General features: G+C 49.8%; 1 protein-coding gene across 1 annotated transcript; it reads left to right on the top strand.

Moving 5' to 3' along the window:
* The first annotated feature begins 1,260 nt into the window (after positions 1–1,260).
* LOC122185630 (solute carrier family 22 member 4-like) lies at positions 1,261–20,031 on the top strand. Its single transcript, XM_042881601.1, has 11 exons — positions 1,261–1,618; positions 2,079–2,962; positions 7,084–7,187; positions 7,383–7,537; positions 9,598–9,769; positions 11,123–11,249; positions 13,023–13,123; positions 14,048–14,262; positions 14,913–15,095; positions 16,256–16,391; positions 17,269–20,031. The coding sequence occupies exons 2-11, from the start codon at positions 2,570–2,572 to the stop codon at positions 17,342–17,344; spliced, it is 1,662 nt and encodes a 553-aa protein (XP_042737535.1). The 5' UTR covers positions 1,261–1,618; positions 2,079–2,569; the 3' UTR covers positions 17,345–20,031.
* Positions 20,032–20,774: the final 743 nt, after the last annotated feature.

The raw sequence follows: 20,774 nt of genomic DNA, 5'->3' as shown, positions 1-20,774 counted from the left end.
TCATGTGATCCAGGAGCTGTGTGAACAACACGGAGTCACAAAACTCCACATCCCCGTCTGTGCTTTTAATTCCCAGCTCTTGAGACACCTGAGAGCTGCTTTGGCAGTGCAGAACGGGGAGTGGGGCTGTCCTGGGTAGGAACTGCTCCAAGCAGAGCAGGGGCTCCTGGATGGTGACACACTGATAGCCACACTGCCATCACTGACAGCCACATCATCACACACAGTGGGGTTGATGTGAACACACGGCAGCTGCTCTGCTCCACTTCCCTCTGACCCACCTTAGCTCCAGGCTGTGTTAGGAAATACATTTGCTCAAGCAAAATATGGGAGAAAACCCAAAGGTGTTTTCATCTTGAAGGCATGAAATTTATAATGCATTGAGGATTCATCCGTAAACCGGATAAATGTGAGCACCTTCTATGTGTGAGCACTTACTTTTATATGCTAAATTTGAAGTCTAACCACAGGTGTTTATGAGCACTGCAAATTATTCCTCCAGGCAACTGCAGTTACTGCATAATTACTGTTGACTCAATAATGGCAATAAATAAGGATCTGAGAGTGCACAGAATCCTTATACCATTAAGGACTGGAGCTGCCCATCTGCAAGCCCTGATCCCACTGTGGCCCCACTCACTCTTATCACCAGGACCACCTTGGGCTGAACAGTGACTCAGGAGGACATGAGCCATCCCTTGCAGTCCTGCAGGCAAGAGGAGTCCCAATCTTTTGCTGCAAGACATCATCTCCCATCTCTAATCTTGGTTTGCAGCTCTCTGCCTGGCCTGGATCAATGCTGCCACCTGCTTCTCCTGCGCAGGCACTGCTGCGAAGCCCTCCTGGCACTGCATCGCTCTTTTTGGAGCCTCCACCTCTGACTGTCACTGCTGCCGAGATGCCACCTCAGCAAGGTTTGTTCTCCTGCATGTTGTTCCTCAGGATGCATCTTTAAAATAAAGACAGGAAAGCAGCACCCCAGCCAGGAGGGAGCAGGCAATGCCCAAGTGGGGGGCTTGCTGCTTGCTGCAGCAATTTCAGTGCCATCCTTGGGGTCAGCCCCTTGCTGAGCTCACAGCCTCACACCATGTGTGCAGCAGCAAGCAGCCCGTGCTCCCTGGGAGAACGCTGCACACAGGAGCTGCGTCTTCCTGCTGCCCACATCACAGCCCCACTTTCCCTCCTGGCTGATTGTGTTCCACATATGCCCAGAGCTATGCCAGCACTGATAAGAGGACAGCCCCAAACCAGGGCTCACAGGGCTGCCCAGCACGGTGCATGGATGTTTTGGTGTCTTCCAAGGCAAACTCTGCAGCTCAGTCAACATCACAACCATCAGAAGAGCCTGGCACAGAGAGCATTATGAAACGATTTGAGCTCTGAGCACATTTCACACACGGCCGTGTTTCTGAGTGTCCTGTGAGCTATTTCAGGAGATGATGACAGCGCAGCTCAGATTTCCTGCGCAGCCTTGCAGCTGTCTGCAGGTCCTACTGCAGCATCACGTGTTGCGCAGCAGCAGGCAGCAGATAGGGTCTGGCACAGAGTGCTGCTCTCGGGCTGGAGCTGCTGCAGGAACCCTCGGAGCGGACACCGCTGAGCCTGTGTGTGATGTAGGGTGAGCACCGGGGAAATAAACATCGTGCTGCAGGGGATGGCAGCTCCTGGGGGGGGTGAGTGCATGAGGTGTGTGAAGCTGTGGCTGACGGCGGCTGTTTCTCCGTCGCCACTGCACAGCAGGGCTCTGCTCACAGAGCTGATCCGCCTGCAGCTCAGGGGATGCTCCAGGCCAAGGCTCTGCTGCTGTCAGCCCTGCGCTGCCCATGGCGCCGTCCTAACTGCACTCATCCCCCAGCTGCTAATGGAGAAGCCTGCTCCGAAAGTAATGCCTCCCATTTTATCACATGGGCTCACAATAAAAGGAGGTGGATGTCGGCGGTAAGGCAGTAGGGGCTGAACACATGCTGACATTCATCGATGCTCACTGAACGTTTATGAGACCAAACAGTGGATGTTGGCACAGTGAAAGATAGGCTGCGTGGGCAACTGTGTGTTGTGACTGTGTGTTTTCCCAGCAGCTGTGAAAAGGTGGGTCATCTCCCCCGGTGAAGATCTGTACGAGCCCAGCTGCAACTCTTGTTCATTCCTGCCAAAAACGCACATTTAATGGTGATGACTACGTTGAAAAATAGTATTTTGGAGCTGAGAATCTGCTCTATCAGTCTCTTTGTCGCTGTTGTAATTTCCACGGAAATAAACAGGCGGCATTACAGTCAGAGCGACCGACGTATTTCTGCGTTGATCTCTGCCCAATTGCTGTGGCACATTCCCGCTCCGCACCGCCGACCGCAAAGCTCCGCACCGCATTCTGCCGGCTGTGACGGAAGCAGCCGGGAAGCAGGAGGTGCTCAGAGCGCGGGGCTGCGGAGCCACGCTCTCAGAACTCCCGCAGCGGCTCGGGGGGCGGTGGAGCGGATCCTCGGAGCTGGACGCACCGCCCCGCGGGGCCGAACCGGGGAGGAGCCGCTCCGCACGGGGCGCGCAGAGGCGCGGAGATTCACGCAGCACCATGCGGGACTACGAGGAGCTGACTGCCTTCCTGGGCGAGTGGGGCCGCTTCCAGCGCCTCGTCTTCTTTCTGCTCAGCGCCAGCATCATCCCCAACGGCTTCAACGGGATGTCGGCCGTGTTTCTGGCCGGTATCCCCGAGCACCGCTGCGCTGTGCCGCCCGGAGCCAACCTGAGCGACGAGTGGCGGAACGCCAGCATCCCTCTGGAGCTGCGCGGCGGACTGACGGAGCCGAGCCGCTGCCGCCGCTACCGCCTGGACGCGCTCGTCAACCTGTCGGCGCTGGGGCTGCGGCCCGGCATCGACGTGCAGCTGGCGGAGCTGGAGCAGGAGCCGTGCCTGGACGGCTGGGAGTACAGCCGCGACGTGTATCTCTCCACCATCGTCACCGAGGTGCGCGGGCGCGGTGCGGTGCGCGCTGCCGGAGGCGCGGAGGCGCGGGGCGATCCCCGGGGTGGGGGAACAGAGGGACAGAGGGGGACAGAGGGACAGAGGGACACCACCTCCCGCAGGGCGAATTCCTGAGAGAATGCGTCGGATGCCTGATAGAAGGGCTGGGGCAGAGGTGATGCTCGGGGGGAGGTGAGCGGGAGCTCTGCAGCAGCCCGTGTTATCGCTGTGTGTTTTCATTTCGAGCACCGGCGCGGTTTGTTTGGAGAGGGATTTTCTGTGGCAGAGAGGCTGAAAATAGAAGCATGATGGTTTCTCCCTGCTGTTTCCTCCTGCTGTTTTCTCCCTGCTGGCACGCTGAGCGTCCTGGCTAATTCCCATTGATTCACCTCTTAGCACGAGGATGCTACCACTGCTAAGGGACACAGAGTGTGGGGCTTTGGTGACTGGGGGCTTTGTGGACAGTGGTCGGTCGGGGAGCTGGCTCTGAGGTGTGAGCCCGTGGCCAAGCTGCCCTATTCGACTGTAAGCCTGTACAATGGCATCACCATAAGCCTGTGCAATGGCAGGGACATGGGGACATCAGTGGTGACTGCCACAGGAGCACTTCTGTGGTTTTGATTTAGATGGGCTCTCTGCCTCTGCTGGCGATGAGCTGTGATAGAGCACAGTGCGATGCCCCAAAAGCTGTGGGACTGCTGTGCTCTTTGGTGTTGTATCAGAGGGTGATGGCAATAACCGGCTCAGCTCACGCTGGTGTGTGGCAGCCGATGGCCCCAAGTGTCCCAGGATGGGCAGTGTCCCCAGCTAGGATGGCTCCAAGTGGCCCAGGAGGGAGCAGAGCATCCCACACAGACTGAGGCCACTGTAGCCTTGGGCTTGGGGTAGGCTTGTGCACAGCTGTGGAGATCGGGATCCTGTCCAGGTCATGCTCAGCAACATCACCATTAAGCCTGCTGGTACCACAGGGTCACGTCCCATTCGTGCAGCCCATGGCTTGTGCTTGGTGTGTGGGCAGCAGTGGCTGGCACCGGCTGCAGCCCTGGTGACTCAGCAGGGCCATCTGCCACCAAAAACTGCTGCACGGCTGGGAAAGGTCCTGCCAGGAGCTGTGGGGTGAGCCAGGGGCATGGGGACACCGATGTGGGGGAGGGGAAAGTGGCAGCAAGACATAGGGAGGGGACAGCAACCCCTGATGTGCTCAGCCCCCAGTGCTCACTGTGGGATTTGCGTTGGGGACCTGGGGCAGAACCAAGGAGCCAGAGCACACTCAGTTTCAGTGGCAACCAAGTGCTGGGTTCCCATCTGTAGACCAGATGGAGAAGGATTCTTGTTGTTCAGAACAGCATGAACATGTGGGAAAGATTTTGGGTTCGGTTTTGAAACAGGGAAAGCAGGCAGTGATGAAACCATGAAAAGGAGCAGTTTGGTTAAACTTGTGATGCTGATTTTTGTGCCCAGCATTTCTGTCTGTGTTCATAAAGACAAATCTGGACACATCATCAGGCAGGCTGCAAAACCATCCTCAGCAGAGAAGTAGAATCGGATGGCACAGGATGAAACACCGGAGGTTGTGTTCGATTCACTGAGTTGCATCAAATCCTGTTACTGCTGCTGGAATGGAGCAGGCTGGGGGATGCCAGCTCCGTGCTGGGCTGTGTGGGGATGTGCAGATCCCCTGGGCACAGCATCCCAGGCTCAGTCACAGGGTTGATCTGAAAACAGATGACAGAGAAGGGAATGTGCTGGCGCAATAGCAAAGGGCCTTTCGGTGCGGTAACAGTGATCACAGTCAACTCTTATTCCTGGTGGTGAAAGTTTGGAAGCTTACCTGAACTTTGCTCTGCAGCGCACTTGGCCAGGAACATTACAGTATTACTTATTTGCTGGTTAATGGATAATTAATCCAGCAGAGGCCATTTGGACACCCCAGCTGTGTGTGGTGCAGCTCTGTGTTGCAGAGTGCAACAACCCCCATCAGCAGCACCGTTCTGCTGAGCAGCCCCAGGTGTGCTGGGGGGGCTGTGAGTTTGGCTGTGTGTGTGTGTTTTCTGTTTGTCAAATGCAGTGAGTGCCTTTAGACAGAAATCCCAGCCCACCACCAGCTGCTCCATGCTGCACATCCCATCCTGCAGATGTGAAGGGCTTTGACCCAATGTCAGCAATTCCTGCTGTCTGTGTAGCGTGTCATGGGACAGCTGGTGAGAGGCATTAGGTGCTGCAGAGCACAGGATCATTGTGTCTTCAGCTGGTGCCTTTGGCTTTGTGTAGGCATTTTGGAAGTGCTGACCCTTCCTCAGCTCCCACCCAGCAGTGCAGAAGCAGGCACTGAGATGCTGCCCTTTTAGGACAAGAGATGATGGCCTCACGTTGCATCATGGCAGGGTCAGGTTGGATATTAGGGATAATTTCTTCTCTGGAAGAGCCACCAGGTGCTGGCACAGCTGCCCAGGGAGTGGGGTATGGTGGGGTGGGTTGGGTTGGGCTTGGGGATCTGAGAGGTCTTTTCCAATCAATGATTCTGTGATTAACTAGTGACAAATATTAATCCCGGGGCTTCATTTCCAACTCATGGGCTGAGTCCATGAGCCCTGAGCTGTCAGGATGCCTCCTGGTGCTCCCAGAGCAGCATCCTGGTGTCCAACGCAAGCCTGCAGCCAGAATGGGTCAGGGTCACTGGGGACAGCTGCCACAGCTCCATCTATTTGCTGGCTGTCACATTTTCATGTCCTGAGTAATGGTCTGTGTTGGCTGCGCATTCTGGCACCGCACTGTTTGCTGACTGCAGAAAGTTGGGCAAGTCAGGACATGGCAACTTGGAAACCTTCTCCCTTTTTTGCTGTCCTTTTGGCTTTTCTAGAAACATTCTACACGAACTCTTACTTTGAAATCTCAGTGCTGGGAGATCACAGGAGGACACAGCACAGTGGCACAGTGCTGGCCCAGGATAGAGGCCCATGGAACCCAAGCTTGTGCCATGCAGGCGCAGCCCTCTTGCCTTTGTTCATTTTTTTTCTGAAGAAACTCTTGCTTTTCGTGTCCCCTTTCCTGAAGCTGAGTTTCGCTTTGTTTTTAATACAGGGTTTGATTTCCACCAGGTTTACAGAGATCTCCATTCCCTTTGACAAGATTCACAGATCCCAGTGCACACTTTCCGAGAGCAGCATCCCTACTCCAACATTTCAGGAAATGGAGATGATGATCCCTGTGGGTCCCTTCCAGCTTGGGATATTCCATGACTGTATGATCCCTGCAAGTGTCAGAGCTCTGCTCAGCTACCTTTCCCCTCCATTTTATCAAGTGCAATTAAGATAATCACAGATGAGTGCCCAGTCCTGGCCTTTGCCTACCCAGCCCTCCCAGCAGGGACAAGATGCTTTCTTTTAGGTACTAATCAGATTGAAGGGGTTGAAGCACACCTCCTGGTTCCTCTCCAAAGGACGAATCCTGGCAGAGGCAATATCCCTGCTCTTGATAGCAAAGCTAATTACTGAAATTATGCTGCACTTTGATCTGGGTCTGGCCTGCCTACCTTCATGGTACGCTTGTCTCATCCGTTTGAAGTTCTGCAGAGCCCCAGAGGTGTGCCCTGACCGGGGCTGCTCCCTGGGATGTCAGCAAGCCCTGCTGCACTCATAGTGCTCTTCTGATTTTTTAAGCTCAGTGTGGGTGCTGGGTGGAAGTTTCCATCCTGGCTCCCGTCCCAAAGCTCGTCCCAGTTGCGAGGGTGAGCGATGAGCACCTGCGGGCTGCAGGGGGAAAGGGAGCGTGCAAAACCATCTGTGTGAGAAAACAGTTTGTTCTGTGTAAGCTCTCACATAGATTCTGTCGAACCCACAAGCCAGAGAACCTGAGGATGTGGGTAGTGAGCATGGTGGGCATGGGCAGGGGGTGGACTTGGTGATCTTAGAGGTCTTTTCCAACCACAGTGATTCTGTGATTCTATCAGGTCTGGATGCAGGCAGTTCCACGGGCACAGGCAGCTGCATGCTGACAGCAGAGACCTCAGTGTCCCAGCGCTGAGGATAGGGGAATTCATCCAAATTATATGGAAATGGGCACATTCCTGGGAAGCAAGAGTTCCTCTGCGTGACAGAGGCTGAATGTGGGCCCTTCTCTTGCAGTGGAACCTGGTGTGTGAGGACGACTGGAAAGTGCCGCTGACCACATCCCTGTTCTTCGTGGGTGTCCTCATCGGCTCCTTCATCTCGGGGCAGCTCTCAGACAGGTAATGCTGCCAGCACTGCTCAGAGCAGGGCAGACTCCAGGATCAGCCCCAACTGGAGGCTGTAGGACCTATAAGGGAGCTTAACACCCAGTTCTCCACATTTCAATCAAAACATGCTTTAGCTTCTTTAGAAGTTCCACATTTCTCACCACAGGTAGATCCCATCTTCCCAACCATGTCCTTGTCCTTCCCCAGGTTCGGCAGGAAAAGCATCCTCTTCTTGACCATGGCTGTGCAGACTGGCTTCAGCTTCCTGCAGATCTTCTCCAACAGCTGGGAGATGTTCACAGTGCTCTTCCTCATAGTGGGCATGGGACAGATCTCTAACTATGTGGTGGCCTTCATACTGGGTAGGAATTGATCTGCACTGGTTTAAGTGCTTGCTTAATGTATTATTTTTTTCTTCTTAATCTGCACTTCATTAAGGGCAGCACTAAATCCTTGTTGGTACAGTTACTAAATTAGGCCAGTATGACTTTTTTTTCCTCCAGGATGCCTTAAGGGATCTCTTCAAATAATTAGTTAGAGCCTGTACTTTCTGTAGGCTTAGAGAAGAAGGTGGGTGCAGCAAACATCAACACAGCCACCCATTTCTGTCTGTTAAGGGAAGGAGTTGGGGGGAGGCTCAGGGCTGCTATCAGCAGGAACAGGGCTGGCAGCAGCAGCATTTGGGGCTCCTCCCTGCCCAGCCCCAGCAGCAGAGGGATCTGCACACCTCAGAGCAGAGCAGCACTGCCATGGACAGCACGTAGCATGCTCCTCCTGCAGCACTGTGTCACAGCCAGCTGCTGTAACCTCCATCCATCCTGAGGTCAGCTTTGCCCCTCATGCTGCATTATTTGGGACCATGAAGGGGTTGGTTGGGGCCAGTTTGAGGCCCCCAGCATCATCCTGCGTCCATCACCTTGCATCCATTATGCTGCATCTGCCATGGGAATCTACTAGTACAGAGTTATGGGCTTTGGGCAATACAGGTGACCCTGATGGCCCCGGATAGCCACAAAATCCCTCTTTATTTTCCCAAGGGGAAACACGGGGCAGCGCTGTGGCTGTGGAGCTGCATTTTTTGGGGGTTCTGCTGCAGCTCCTGGCAGAGCTGTAGGGCTGTGCTCAAAATGTCTGTATTCAGGTGCTGGGGCTGTAAAACAACACTGCTTTGTGAAGGTGTGCTGGTGTCAGCCCAGAATTGCCATTTTCTGGTCTGGAGAATGAGGGCAGGGGAGGAGCAGAAGGGAATTGTAGCTAGTAGTTGTCAGCTCCTATTGGCTTGGTAGTGATACAAACCCTCTATTTTTACGTAACGCTTATAAAAGAATCATGGTTTTGTTGGAAGGGATCTTACAGCCCCCTCAACTCCACCCCTGCCATGACTTGGCTGCTCCCCACCAGCTCGAGCTGCCTGGGACCCATCCTTGGCCTTGTCCACCTCCAGGGATGGTTTACAACGTCTCCAGTTCTCATTGCTAGGTGTTGCACTGGCCCCAGGCTGTGTCACACAGCTCTTGCTGGCTGCTTTCATGTGTCAATGCTGGTTGCAGCCACAGAGTGCTATCGGAGACCACTGTCCTCCTGTTTCATGCCCTGCAGCCACAGCGTGCTGCTGGCAGTGCAGCTTTGTGTTCCCAGAGATAAAGCAGCACTGGTTCCCACCCACAGACCAGTTTTCCTTCAGCAGCAAATTACTTGTTAACCCCAAGCTGGATGTGCCGCAGGTGGGGGCACTGGGATAGGGGGCAGCTGGGATCCCAATCTGCCAGCTGGGAAACCCCAAACCCAAGGGCAGAAAGCCCTGGGAAGGGGCTGAGCTCCCCAGCACTGAGCAATGCAGAGCAAATAGCACCTGCAGCCTGCCCAGGGCTGGGCTTAACAGAGCTGTGGAACATATCTGTACAATACATACCTGTATTTCAGATATGAGGTTATCACAGGTAATTTAGGTGCTCTCTGATCATTTTGTTTCCCAAGCAGAGGTCATTCACCTTCACACAAACCTCTGGCTGCTGCTGGGGGCATTGGCTGCCACTGAGGCTCAGTATTTCCCATCTGCTGGGAGCAAAGCACAGAGCCTTTCCATTTCATTTCCACACGGCTGCCTTTATTTCTGTTCCCAACTCATTTATGATGTTAAGAGGAGGACTTCATTAGAAGATACTGCCAGCTGTTTCTTAATTTGTGGCAGAGGAGGGCTTGGTGATCCAAATTGCTCTGAGCCCTCTGTGAGACCTGTCAGCTCTGATGGCAATAACGCAGGAACTGCTCTCCTTGGCAGTGTCCACTGAAGTGTCATATAAGAGGAACTGCTCTTTTCTGCCACTGTTCAGCTTATCTCTTTGTAAATGCACTAAAGTTTATAGTCGTGATCGACCAGAAAGAGTTAAAATGCTAATCCAACCTCCCTTGTTTTAAACAGGAACAGAAATTCTTGGCAAATCAGTTCGTATTATATTCTCTACGTTAGGAGTTTGCATATTTTTTGCAATTGGCTACATGTTGCTGCCCCTGTTTGCTTACTTCATCAGAGATTGGCGGATGCTGCTGCTGGCTCTCACCCTCCCCGGGCTGCTCTGCGTTCCGCTCTGGTGGTGAGTGTGGGTGTCCTGGGCGCCTCCTCCCCTTCTGGTGGATTTTCTTCTTCCCATGAGAAGGGATTTGCTTTGAGGTGGAGCTGGGGGGGAGGGGAAGGGGATGTTTTCTTTGTTGGCTGTTTTTTTCGGTCTTGTTTTTGGCCAGTTCTGGGCTCAGATAACCGTCTGCTGATCCTCATGCTGCCATAGGCTTTTTTTTCCACCAGCTTACAGAGCAGCTTGGAAATTTTCGACTTGCCTTATGCCTCCAGGCATTGCTAATCACCTCTCAGCTTACTCTGTGGAATTGCCCAGTGATCTGGTCTTAACTTTTCTTCCCTGCTTTTTCCTTTAAGTCATTCTTAATGAGGATTCAACTGCTGCTGGGCTGTGAGATCTCAGCAAAACGCCAGCAGTTCGCCCTGCTATCTGGTCCAATTCTCCCCTGAGGGTTATTTTGCTCATTTAACTTGAAATGTCTCAGAGTCCTTTACCACAGTTGTGTATCCCTCTGTCCCAAACTGCTGCTCGATGGGGAGGTTGGTTTTGCATGCAAGCTTTCAGATTTCTGCTATGGGATTGGCACCGTGAGGCATGAGAAATATGTCCCTAAGGCAAGGCTTCAGAGTCCTGCTTTGCAATTTGGTGGGAATCTCTATCAAAGCATGCAGAAGATTGCTGCGGGTGCACTTTCGGTATGGAGTTAATGTGGTGGTGATAGAACTCACATGGCACTCAAAGCCAGGACGTGGGTTAGCCCTCTGGGGAGCTGCTTGGTAAAGGAATTATAGAATAACGGAATGTCTTGGGTTGGAAAGGGAAGAGGGTTTAGTTAAGGAAGGATGAGACCTTCTGTCCTGTGTTTGGTGTTAATTTGCTCTACGCGTGCCTGGAATTGGTTGGAAACTGCCATCAGGGACACGGCCACTGTCCTTTGCCTGGGAGAGCCTGCATTAGATCTGTGGTGGAATTGTCATGTTTTGTACATGGGATTCCTATGACACAGAGCTTTTTGATGCTCTGCACATTTAAAGCATTCCCACACTGTGTGTTATTTCCTGAGAATCATTTTCTAAACCTTGCTAGCGCTGCCCCCATTCTTGATGTCTGTGCAGGAACTGTGCAGCTTGCTGGGGGGCAGCAATGAATGAAAGCAGCCTTCAAGGAGAAGTGCCCACACTTCTGCTTCAGCACGAGGACACACACGTCCTTTGTGCCCCAGTCCTCCCCTGGTCCCAGTGGGACGGGTTGCATTGCCCGCATGCTTCTCTGCTGACTGAGAGCATCACTCATACAGAGCATCCATGTGGTTTTAATAATGCCTTACTTCAGTGAAAAGCGTTGAGTCATTTATTCTGAAACTCATTGCAGGATCATTCCTGAGTCCCCTCGCTGGCTGATCTCCCAGGGAAGATATAAAGAGGCAGAAGTTATTATCCGAAAGGCTGCAAAAATAAACAACACCCCAGCCCCAGCCGTGCTTTTTGATGCCACAGAGGTATGTGTCACACATCCTATCGCTTCTGGCTTGTTGTAAACTGCCAGAGCAGAACTGGCTTTCAGCCGCAGCTCGCAGAGGCTGGCAGGGCTGCTGGCCTCAGGTAAGTGTTGGGGCAGCGGTGCGAGATGAGCAGCCATAGGGCTCGCTTCCTGGCTTGCTTTGCTAGCAGCAAAACTTTTTCAGCAGAAGTTGGTTGTGGTTTTCAGAGCAAGGGTGACCCAGCTTCTGCTTCACCCTGGGAGCACCGAGGAGGCCTGAGGAGGACAAGTTTGACCCCATTCCAGCTTGGGGCACTGTCAGCTCTTTGTAGTTTAACTACGGCCCTTTGCTGGGCTGCACGTGAGCACTAAGTCCAGGTCCACGTGTGCAGGGTCTGTGCAGCCCCAGGGATGCTCCAGCTGCACAGGGCAGCACGTGCTGGAGCTGCACTTAAAGCACGCGACTAAGACGAAGTCACTGAATCACATGAAGTTCTTCTGTAGGCCTGTTTTTTTTTTCCTTGTGTTTCATGTTTGTTGGTGACAAGGAGAAAGCCGAGGAACTGCTTACAGCTGTGAAACGGCTGGGTTTCGTGCCTGCCTCCCTACAGGAGCTTTGTCCCACTCTGGAGCTCCTGAAGTCTCAGAAAGAACCCAGGCCAAGCTGATGGTGACCATGGGTCTGTGCTGAGTCTGAATTTCTGCGTCTCACCAGCACTTGCAGTGTGTCTCCTGACGTCTCCTGGTACAGCAATAGCAAAGCACTACACACCCTTTGCGATACTTGGAGCAAAATGCTGCACGCTGCCCCTGTAGTTGGCAGCACCAATTTATTGTGCTTAAATTTTGGCTGAGCTGCTGATGAGCTCTTTTCCAAACATCTGTGGTGCTGTAAATTCAAGTGCAAGTTCCATCTATGGGAAGCTATGGGCACCGTGGAAACGTTATCCTTCTCAGTTGTCCTTCATCCTGGATGTGACCTTTCAGGCTCTGTCAGCTGAGTACAGATCATCACTCTGTGCATTTCTGGCACCAAGCAGCAGCTCAACTGTGCTCATTTTGTGGGAACCTCGCATCCCAAGAGCCTGTCCGCAGCAGCCTGAGGGTGACGGCTGCACCTGAATCTTCCCGCTGAAGTATTGTTCAAATGCTGCTGTAAAGATATTCCTCAGAAACTGTCATTCCTTCTTAGGAAAGGGAAATCTCTTTTCCCCCCACAGGAGGGTCAGGGCTTCATTACAGGAGGTTCATCTTCGCTCTGGGGCTGGGAGGAAGCCTGGCTGCAGCACTGACCTCTGCTTGGGCTGCTCCGTGCCCCAGCAGGGTGCTGACTGGCTCACCTCAGCCTCTGCACTGAGACCCAGCATCAGTCTCCATCCCCCACCAGCAGCAGGCAGCTGAACTGGTGCTGTGCATTTATCTCCCACCCTTCTGAATGATGAGCAGAAGAGAGCCGAGTGCACGAGCGCACATGCACAGAAAACCGCCTTCGCTCATGAGGTTGCTCCTGAAAGGACTGTGTTAGATCCTTGAGGAAGTATTGATGTGCCTTTCTGGCCATCTCATTTGTGTGCACAATGCAGCTGTACCAAATGCTGCCTTTTTTGACCCAAAAAACTCAAGCCACCACGGAGTGCTGCTGGTGCAGGCGCCAGCTCCGCTAAGGACTTGGGCTGACCCATTATCCCAGTGCAGTCGTAACTTCCTACTGCCCGAGCTGTTGGTTTGCAAAGGTTGTTGTGCTCTGAGGTGTGTGGGAATTTTTTTGGTTTTGTTTTCCTTTTTCCTTCAGATGCAGGATTCGAAGCCTCAGCAGCAGCAGAAGGCTATCCTTCTGGACCTATTTCGAACCCGAAACATTGCAACTATTACTATTATGTCATTACTTTTGTGGTAAGGAAATGTGTATTCCTAAAGTACCCAGGCAATAGAACAATCTCTGATTTGAGGGCACGTGTCACAGGTTTAGATAATGAGTTTCAGCCTTGGTGCCTGCCCACACACAGCCCTTGGCTGGTGCATGTCCCTCAGTAGCCTCTGCACCTGTGCTGCCTTAGCACACAAGTGTGGAGGTGTAGCCTCAAGTCAGTGTAAAACAGCAAGGAAATCATATATAACAACCTGTGTACATAATTTTTTTTAAGCTCCCATCTCTGTAGCCTCTGTTTGAAGAGAAATGTCTCATAGCGGAGGCAGCATCTCGGTAACATAACAAGCACCAAAATCAAGGCCAATGCTTGTGTTGTTCCTATCTGTGAGGTCCTGGTCCCTGCCTGGGCAGCCACGAGGAGTGAGGACTGAGCAGTGCATTGCAGGCAAACTGTGGCCCCTTTCTGTATCTATTTCCCCACAGGAGGGACCTGGCCGGCACACTCAGGATGCTGTAGGGGGGCAGGTCTGAAACCTGAACATCCAGCTATGAAGGTTAAAGTCAGATGTATGCAGACTGCTGAGGGTGGGAGAGCCCATCAGTGGAGCATGCCACAGTTGGCATGGGAGGCTTCCTAGTCTTGTGGTTGTTGTTGTTAATGAGCCCACTGCAGGGAAAAGCCTTTGTGAGCGACTTCCACAAAGGCTCACGCTTGGTGTAGAAGGCAGAGGAAGGACAGAGAAATCCGAGGTCTGCAAGCTGCTGTGGATGTGGTCACTGGAAGGGATAGCAGAGTTAGAAAGATGGGCTGCCACTGAGATGGCTGAGCCATGGTGTCCATGGTGATGCTTTGCGACATCTGATTTTTGTAGCAACCTCTGAGGCAACACCGGAGGTGTTCAGAGCGCAGCGTTTCGGGGATCATTTGGTATTATTGCTTTTCTCAGGTTTTTCACCTCCGTTGGTTACTTTGGCCTTTCCCTCAGCACTCCAAACCTGCATGGCGATGCCTACATCAACTGCTTCCTTTCAGCAGTCATTGAAGTCCCAGCATACATCATTGCCTGGCTGCTCCTGCGCTCCCTGCCTCGCCGCTACTCCATATCCAGCACCTTGGTTTTGGGAGGAGGTGTTGTCCTCTTCATTAAGCTGGTTCCTACAGGTACGAGATCCAATGCACCCATTAAATAAAACCTTGTCGTGTTTTATGCTTCTGTCTCGTGGTTCTGTGAAATGGATGGAAACTCTGATCAAACTTGGGATCTGAGGTCGAATTTGTGCCGATTGCTAGCAGTGATTCTTTTTCCAATGCACACATATATGCTGAGTCACACACTGCTCTCAATTGTATCAGATTTCTGAGCTTTTTATAGGCCAGGGAACCAGCCAAAAGTGTACTGTGATTTATTTGCTTATGCACAGAGGCTGAAATCATCCTGCAAGCCTCCCAGACTTCACTGTGTGCAAACCTCCACTGAATTTTGCAAAACAGGGATGGATTTACACTTGTGCTTTGTTGCTGTGTAATATGGAATGTTGTTCTGTTTCAAGAATGCCTTTTCACTGGGAGAAAAGCAAAAACTGAAAAGTACACAACAAGCTGTGCCTTCTGCAGTGCGCTCAGCAACTGGTCCCAGTCCAAGTGGGACCAATAGGCTGCAAAATTAGCAAGAAAATAAAACAAAAAATCCCACACAACTCCTATGGGAAAACAAAACAAAGCAGCAATAGGGTCCTCGGGAGGTAAAAGAAATACAAGGACTGAGCAAAGAGTGTTGTTTATTCATCTTGGCTTTTATCTTTCTCCTCCAGATCTCAATGTCCTATCCGTTTGCTTGGTGATGCTTGGAAAGTTTGGCATCACAGCTGCATTTTCAATGCTTTATGTCTACAATGTGGAGCTGTACCCAACGCTGGTCAGAAACATGGCAGTCGGGGCTACTTCCACAGCTTCCAGGCTGGGCAGCATCATTGCTCCCTACTTTGTTTACCTGGGTGAGATATCCTGCACTCTACCTTGAGTTGTATAATTGCCCGTAAAATTACCTGAGCTTCTGAGGTGTAGGTTCAGCTCTTAGCCCCCTCCATTTGCTGTCTTCTAAGTCCATTCTCTCACACTGGGTCTGAGTTCTATATACTGCACTAAGCCAGGCACCTTGACATTCATTTTGCTTTTTTTCTTACTGTTTACATTTTGATCTATGAGCAGAAGTATTCATTTCCCAAAGAGTTTGGTTTTTTTGTGACATTCTTTAACATCCCATTCTGATGCACAAAGACTTGTGCTGCACAAAGACTGTGCAATGCAAATGGGAAATAAGAGGCAGAATGGCTGTGATGCTCCTTGGGGTCTTCAGTCTCTGCTGCAGCCTAAGTAGCAGTAACAGATACAGACAGGAATAAGCTTTTATTGTTAGTTTTTCTTGCGGGTTCCCATAGGCCCAATCTTTAAAAAGTCTTGTTGCAGCCATCAGAATAATTTTCTAAAGGTTTTAGGAGGAACTGGTGAGCTGCTGAAATTTGCTACAGCTCAATCAGGCCCTTGCAGTTTGTCCAGCTCATGAGCACTGAGGAGATCAAATCACAAACTTTGGCTCCAAACGTGAAATACCCAGAGGTCTTCATTTTAATCCTAGCTTATTCCTCACATTGGAAATCATGCTGTTATATCCCAACTACAAAATAAAGCTGTCAAGTTCAGTTTGGTCCTTTCTCTGCCTTGCTTTAATTCCCAGCTAATCCCTTTACTGAAAGACCTCTGAAGTTCTGTGTTGCTGCGATGAAAGTCCTGCACGCTGAATGCTGGTGCACTAACTGCAGGCTGCTGGCAGGGGCCGCTGCTTTCATGCTCTAAATCAGAAACTGAGCAGACCAATGTCAGAGCCTCCTGTCTGCCCCTGCAGTGATGCTTTGTAGAATCATGGAATTGTTGGAGTTGGAAGGAACCCTTAAAGCTCATCTAGTCCAACTCTGCTTCCAAAGAGGAAAGTATGTAAGAGTTTCCCCCCACTATTGGTCTGTTAGTCTGAATTTGGCCTCTTCGCTGCATTATTCCAAATGAAGTCTGCATTGCAATGACGTCTGAAATGTAAACTTCATGTGTGGGTTCGTTGAAGGTGAGCCTGTAATTGATCTTCTGTCCTGTGTTCTGCCAGGTGCCTATGACAGATACCTACCATATATCCTCATGGGAAGCCTGACTGTGCTGATAGGGATCCTTACCCTGTTTCTTCCTGAGAGCTATGGCAGTGCTCTGCCTGAGAGCTTTGAACAAATGCTGAAGGTGAAATGGTAAGTCAGCCTTCATTCATCCCATCTTCAACAAGAATTCAGGGTTTCTTTGTACAAAATCTCTTTTTACAATGAGAAAATATTTCATTGGATCTATTGCAAAACATCAAAGCTTTCAGAGTGCCCTTTAGATCTGTTGCTGTTAATTCTACAGACAGCTCTGAACCTGAGCACTGATGTGCTTGAAGGTGAGCATTGCAAATAAATGCTGACCCCCACCAGGTGCTGTTTTGGGTACCCTAAGCAGATGTGCCCACTGAAATCTGTGTCATACATCACAGTGCTGATGCAGTGCAGACAATGCTTGCTAGTGGCTGTGGTTGGGAAATCAGTGCAGAAGGAGACTGAATTAGTTCAAGTGCAGCTGCATAGACACCATGCACCACTCAGCCTTGTGAGGGAGAGTGAACAGAATTTGCCTTTCTAGGGCAAAAAGCCAACCAAACAAAACAAGCACATGGAATTGCCTGTAGCTAATGCCTGGTTGGTAAAGGAGCTGCCATTGTGCTTTCAGGGTAAGAAGATTTCTCAGGCCGAGGTCCTTGATAAGAGCATGCTGCTCTTTTTTGCAGCTAGGGACTTCTCATATACCTGACGTTGCTTTTAGCTCTGCAGTTGATGTCCAGATTCCCTTTGCAGACATCTTGCATAAACAGAATGAAGTAACTGAATTACGGTCAGTGAATCACGCTGAAGCTCAGAATGTTGTTTCCTTCTCCCATCTGGAAGGGCATCCTCCAGAGAAGGCCTGTTTTTTTTTCCAGTGTTTGTATCAGTAGTGTAACATGGTTATTTTAGCAGTGCTAATTTGGAGGGCTTGGTGTCTGCTCTCACTGTAAAATGTTCTCTGCCTTCTCAGTCTTTTACTTGCTTTCAGTTTCAGGAATGGGCAACAAACCACTGGCACTAGGAATTCAAAGGAGAGTCCTAAAACTCTCACGACACCATTTTGAAGAAGGATGCACACACTCAGAGGGGCTGGAAGAACAAGACTTCAAAATGCATTTTCTGCCACAGGAAAATGAACAAAAACCCAACAGCCAATGCTATGGCACTGTAGTTATTGTCCCTTGTGCTACTGTACCCATGTACCTAATTTCTGAACAGATGCTGTCTGCTCCCATAGGGCTCTTAGTTTGTAATTCAGCGTTCTGATTCCTGGAGTGTGTCAGCAGGTCCAGCTCCTGTTGAGAAACAAAGGTCTGCATGTGCTAAACTTGAGGAGTAGTAATACAGTGCACTCAGTCATGTACTCCTTGAAAGCTGCTAAGAGAAAAGGAAGAAGGCAGCAGTGGTGATGGTGGTGGTTTTCTCACGCTGTGCATACTGACTGGAGGAAGGGAAGCTGGGTGTGCCTTTGAACATCTCACACATCTCTGAAGGAAAGATCCCAGCCTCATTTGAAATCTGTAACCAAGGCCTGGGATCCACTTCTGATCCACGTGTCCCTATAGAAGCTGATGCTTTTTCATCAGGCCTGAGCCTGCTGAAGCCGCTGGGCTTTGCCAGTGTTGAGGTGTAAGGACTGAGCAGGGCTCTAGCTTGCTGATTCCTTTAGATGGGCCATGCCCACCTTCAAAAGAAACAGGCTTTATCGACTAAGTGGTCCTGTTCAAACATGCTCTGCATTTTCAGCTTTTGTGTTTCTCATAGTACACTGACATAAGCAACTTCTGTATCTTTTTGTGGTTCTTTTTCAAAGCATTTCATTTCTCCTCTGAATATATGCTACATTATGCTGTACCTTCAGAGAAAACTCAACTCAGTTTTGCAAGCCTTTACAGAAACCTTTGTGCCACTTACAAATTTAAAGGAGGTTTGATGCTTGCAAAAATCAGATGTTCTGTGCAAGACATTGTAATGTGCAGCTATTAAGAACTGAAAAAGGGCTCACTGGGGACCATACTTTTTTATTATTTTCTTTTTTCTTTTTTTATCCAAAGCAAAAATAGTGCTGACAAAGCCAGTATTTTGTTTTTCAAGACCTATAGCTTATGTGTGTGGTTTCTTTTTAAAGTTCAGCAAAGCCAGATGAGACGAAATGTTGAATGTAGTAGAGCTTAGATTTGTGCTACTACTGTTTTACAAGCACTGCATAGTTCGAGAAAATGCCTTTTACTGCTCTATTTAATGGTTGTGTTTGGACTTCTTGGCCGCATGAAGTCTCTCAGGCTGGGTAGGCAGATTTTTATCTTCTCTGAAAACCATTTAGTGGTGATTCACATTCCGTTAAGGCCAACAAAAGCACGCGGTCTCCTCTCTTAATGTGAGAGTTCATGGCAATTTGTCTCATGGTGGCGTTTTGCAGCAAGTGAGATCTCCCTGTAAGTTCAAGCACAACTATAAAGGTTTATAACATTTAAATGCAAGGAACTCGTGCAATCATCTCAAGCTGCTCTTTGGAACGTAGCAACGCTACTTCCTTTAATATTAATTCTCTGCAGTCATGCTTTTTGCCATAAAAGTCATGTGCCATAAGGCTAACCCACGTCCTCATCCCTTCTCAAACTGGAATTTCCTCAATGACAGCAGTATTTAATTCTTCATTTTACTTGTTGCAAAGTTGATCTATCCAATAACTGTTTAAGCATAACTAGATTTCTGAACAAAACCTTCCTGTTGGCGTAGGACAGGTCTGAGGACTTGGATAAATGTAGGTGGCCTGTATTTTTATGAAGATTTTTATATTAAGTTCATACTTATTTTATGTGATTGTAGGCTTAAGTATTTCTGAAAGGTAAATATTTTTATATTCTTGAACTTTTTAGTATCTTAAAACTAGATTCCATTTTTTAAATAAGGAAGGGGGTTGTGTTTTTTTTTAAATGCTTTGTTTTAATTGGTCTTATTTTTCTTGCTTTTACCATTGATCAAAAGCTAGTGTCATATTTTAGTATTTTTAATAGCAAATAAAAAAAAAAAAACAAGAGTGGAATGCATTATTGACAAGAATGTGATGTTGTTATATGGACTCAGTGTGTGTGAGCACAGTCAGAATGAGAAAATGAGATTGCTTCAGCTGATGAAGCACTTGTAAGGAGGATTTCTGTCCTCTGACCATAGCTTTCCCAGGCCAGAACAGGGATTTCTGAAGGAACTCAAAGAGCAGCAGCCTGCTGAAGAATCATAGAGGGATGAATCTGGAGGGCAGGAGTGCCAGATTCTGGCAAGTTACTGAATTTTTAACTGTAAAGCTGAAGAAAACAGAATCGGCTTAGTAGCCGTTGACAGAAAATAAATGCATTTCTGATGAGGAACCCAAGCCTTTCACTGCAGTCTTCAGTGAGCTGTGTGTGTCAGATGCCCGGTGGGCTCACTGTGGGACCTGTGTGCTCACCTCAGCTGGGAGATGCACACACAGCTCTGACCAGAGGATGGGAGGGAAGCACAACTGGATGCTCCCACCGATCGCACTGGGCCTCAGCTCTTTCCTCTGTCACATTTACCTGGGTCTCTCTGTGTGACTTCTTATTGTCGGTAAGATCTGACACTGGTTTGCTGGATACCTTAAAGAACACACAAACACGTAGTTGTTGTCACCTGGGAACTCCTGTCTTTATTGGAATAAAACATACGCTAGCATTGTGTAACCTACTTTCTGAGTGTTTTGTAGTTGAAGAATAAAGTCTCCTAAATTTAACACTTTATTTATAAAGATGTTTAAATAAGTAATTAGAAATAAACTTAGTGTGCATAAGTTACGAAAATAGAAACTCAAAATAAACTCTTCCACACAAGAAGCTGCTCTTCCCAGTTCCCTGTGAGCAACCTGGACTTGACCGTAGCAGCATTTCAGCCTTGCACCATCATCAGGCTCTGACCATGGCAACATTTGGGCTTTGCACCTTCGACCTGGCCTTGGCTATGGTGATATTTTGGATTCGCACTGTGAACCTGGCCTTGAATATGGTGTCATTTTGGCTTGCAGGAAAGAAGCAATCCCAGCTGTCAGGCCACTGCCCAGAGGCAAACTTGAGGCCTCCCTCCATTGCCTGCTGCCTGCAGCACACCAGGGGCTCATCCCTCACTCATCCCTTGCTGCCAGCCTTAGGCTGAGCAGAGCAGGAGCCAGAATCCTGGAACTGCAGGGGTTGGAATGGACCTCTGGAGATCGTTTAGTCCCAACTCCCTGCTAAAACAGGCTCCCTACAGCAGCTGCACAGGAAAGCATCCAGGCATGTTTGGATACATCCAGAGGAGGAGATGTCCCCACCTCTCTGAGCGCTCTGTGCCAGGGCTGTGCCACCCTCAAAATTCTTTCTCATGTTCAGATGGAACTTTCAATCACTGCTCTTCTGCATCCCTGCAGCTCCAAGAGGCGTTTATATGTTGAATTAGTCCTCAGCGATCTATCCAGATAGCAGTTATCATCTGACTGTTCGG

The sequence above is a fragment of the Lagopus leucura genome, unplaced genomic scaffold (genome assembly GCF_019238085.1).
Source record: "Lagopus leucura isolate 7727_CA_CO unplaced genomic scaffold, USGS_WTPT01 Super-Scaffold_100030, whole genome shotgun sequence".
Lineage (NCBI taxonomy): Eukaryota > Metazoa > Chordata > Aves > Galliformes > Phasianidae > Lagopus > Lagopus leucura.
This window is presented reverse-complemented; position numbering and strand designations above follow the sequence as displayed.

Bases quoted from the DNA above. Each gene is read 5' to 3' on its own strand.
- LOC122185630 (XM_042881601.1), top strand. From the start codon at position 2,570: ATGCGGGACTACGAGGAGCTGACTGCCTTCCTGGGCGAGTGGGGCCGC. The intron at 7,188-7,382 runs GTAATGCTGCCA...GTCCTTCCCCAG, and splicing joins TCGGGGCAGCTCTCAGACAG to GTTCGGCAGGAAAAGCATCC. The intron at 9,770-11,122 runs GTGAGTGTGGGT...AACTCATTGCAG, and splicing joins CTCTGCGTTCCGCTCTGGTG to GATCATTCCTGAGTCCCCTC.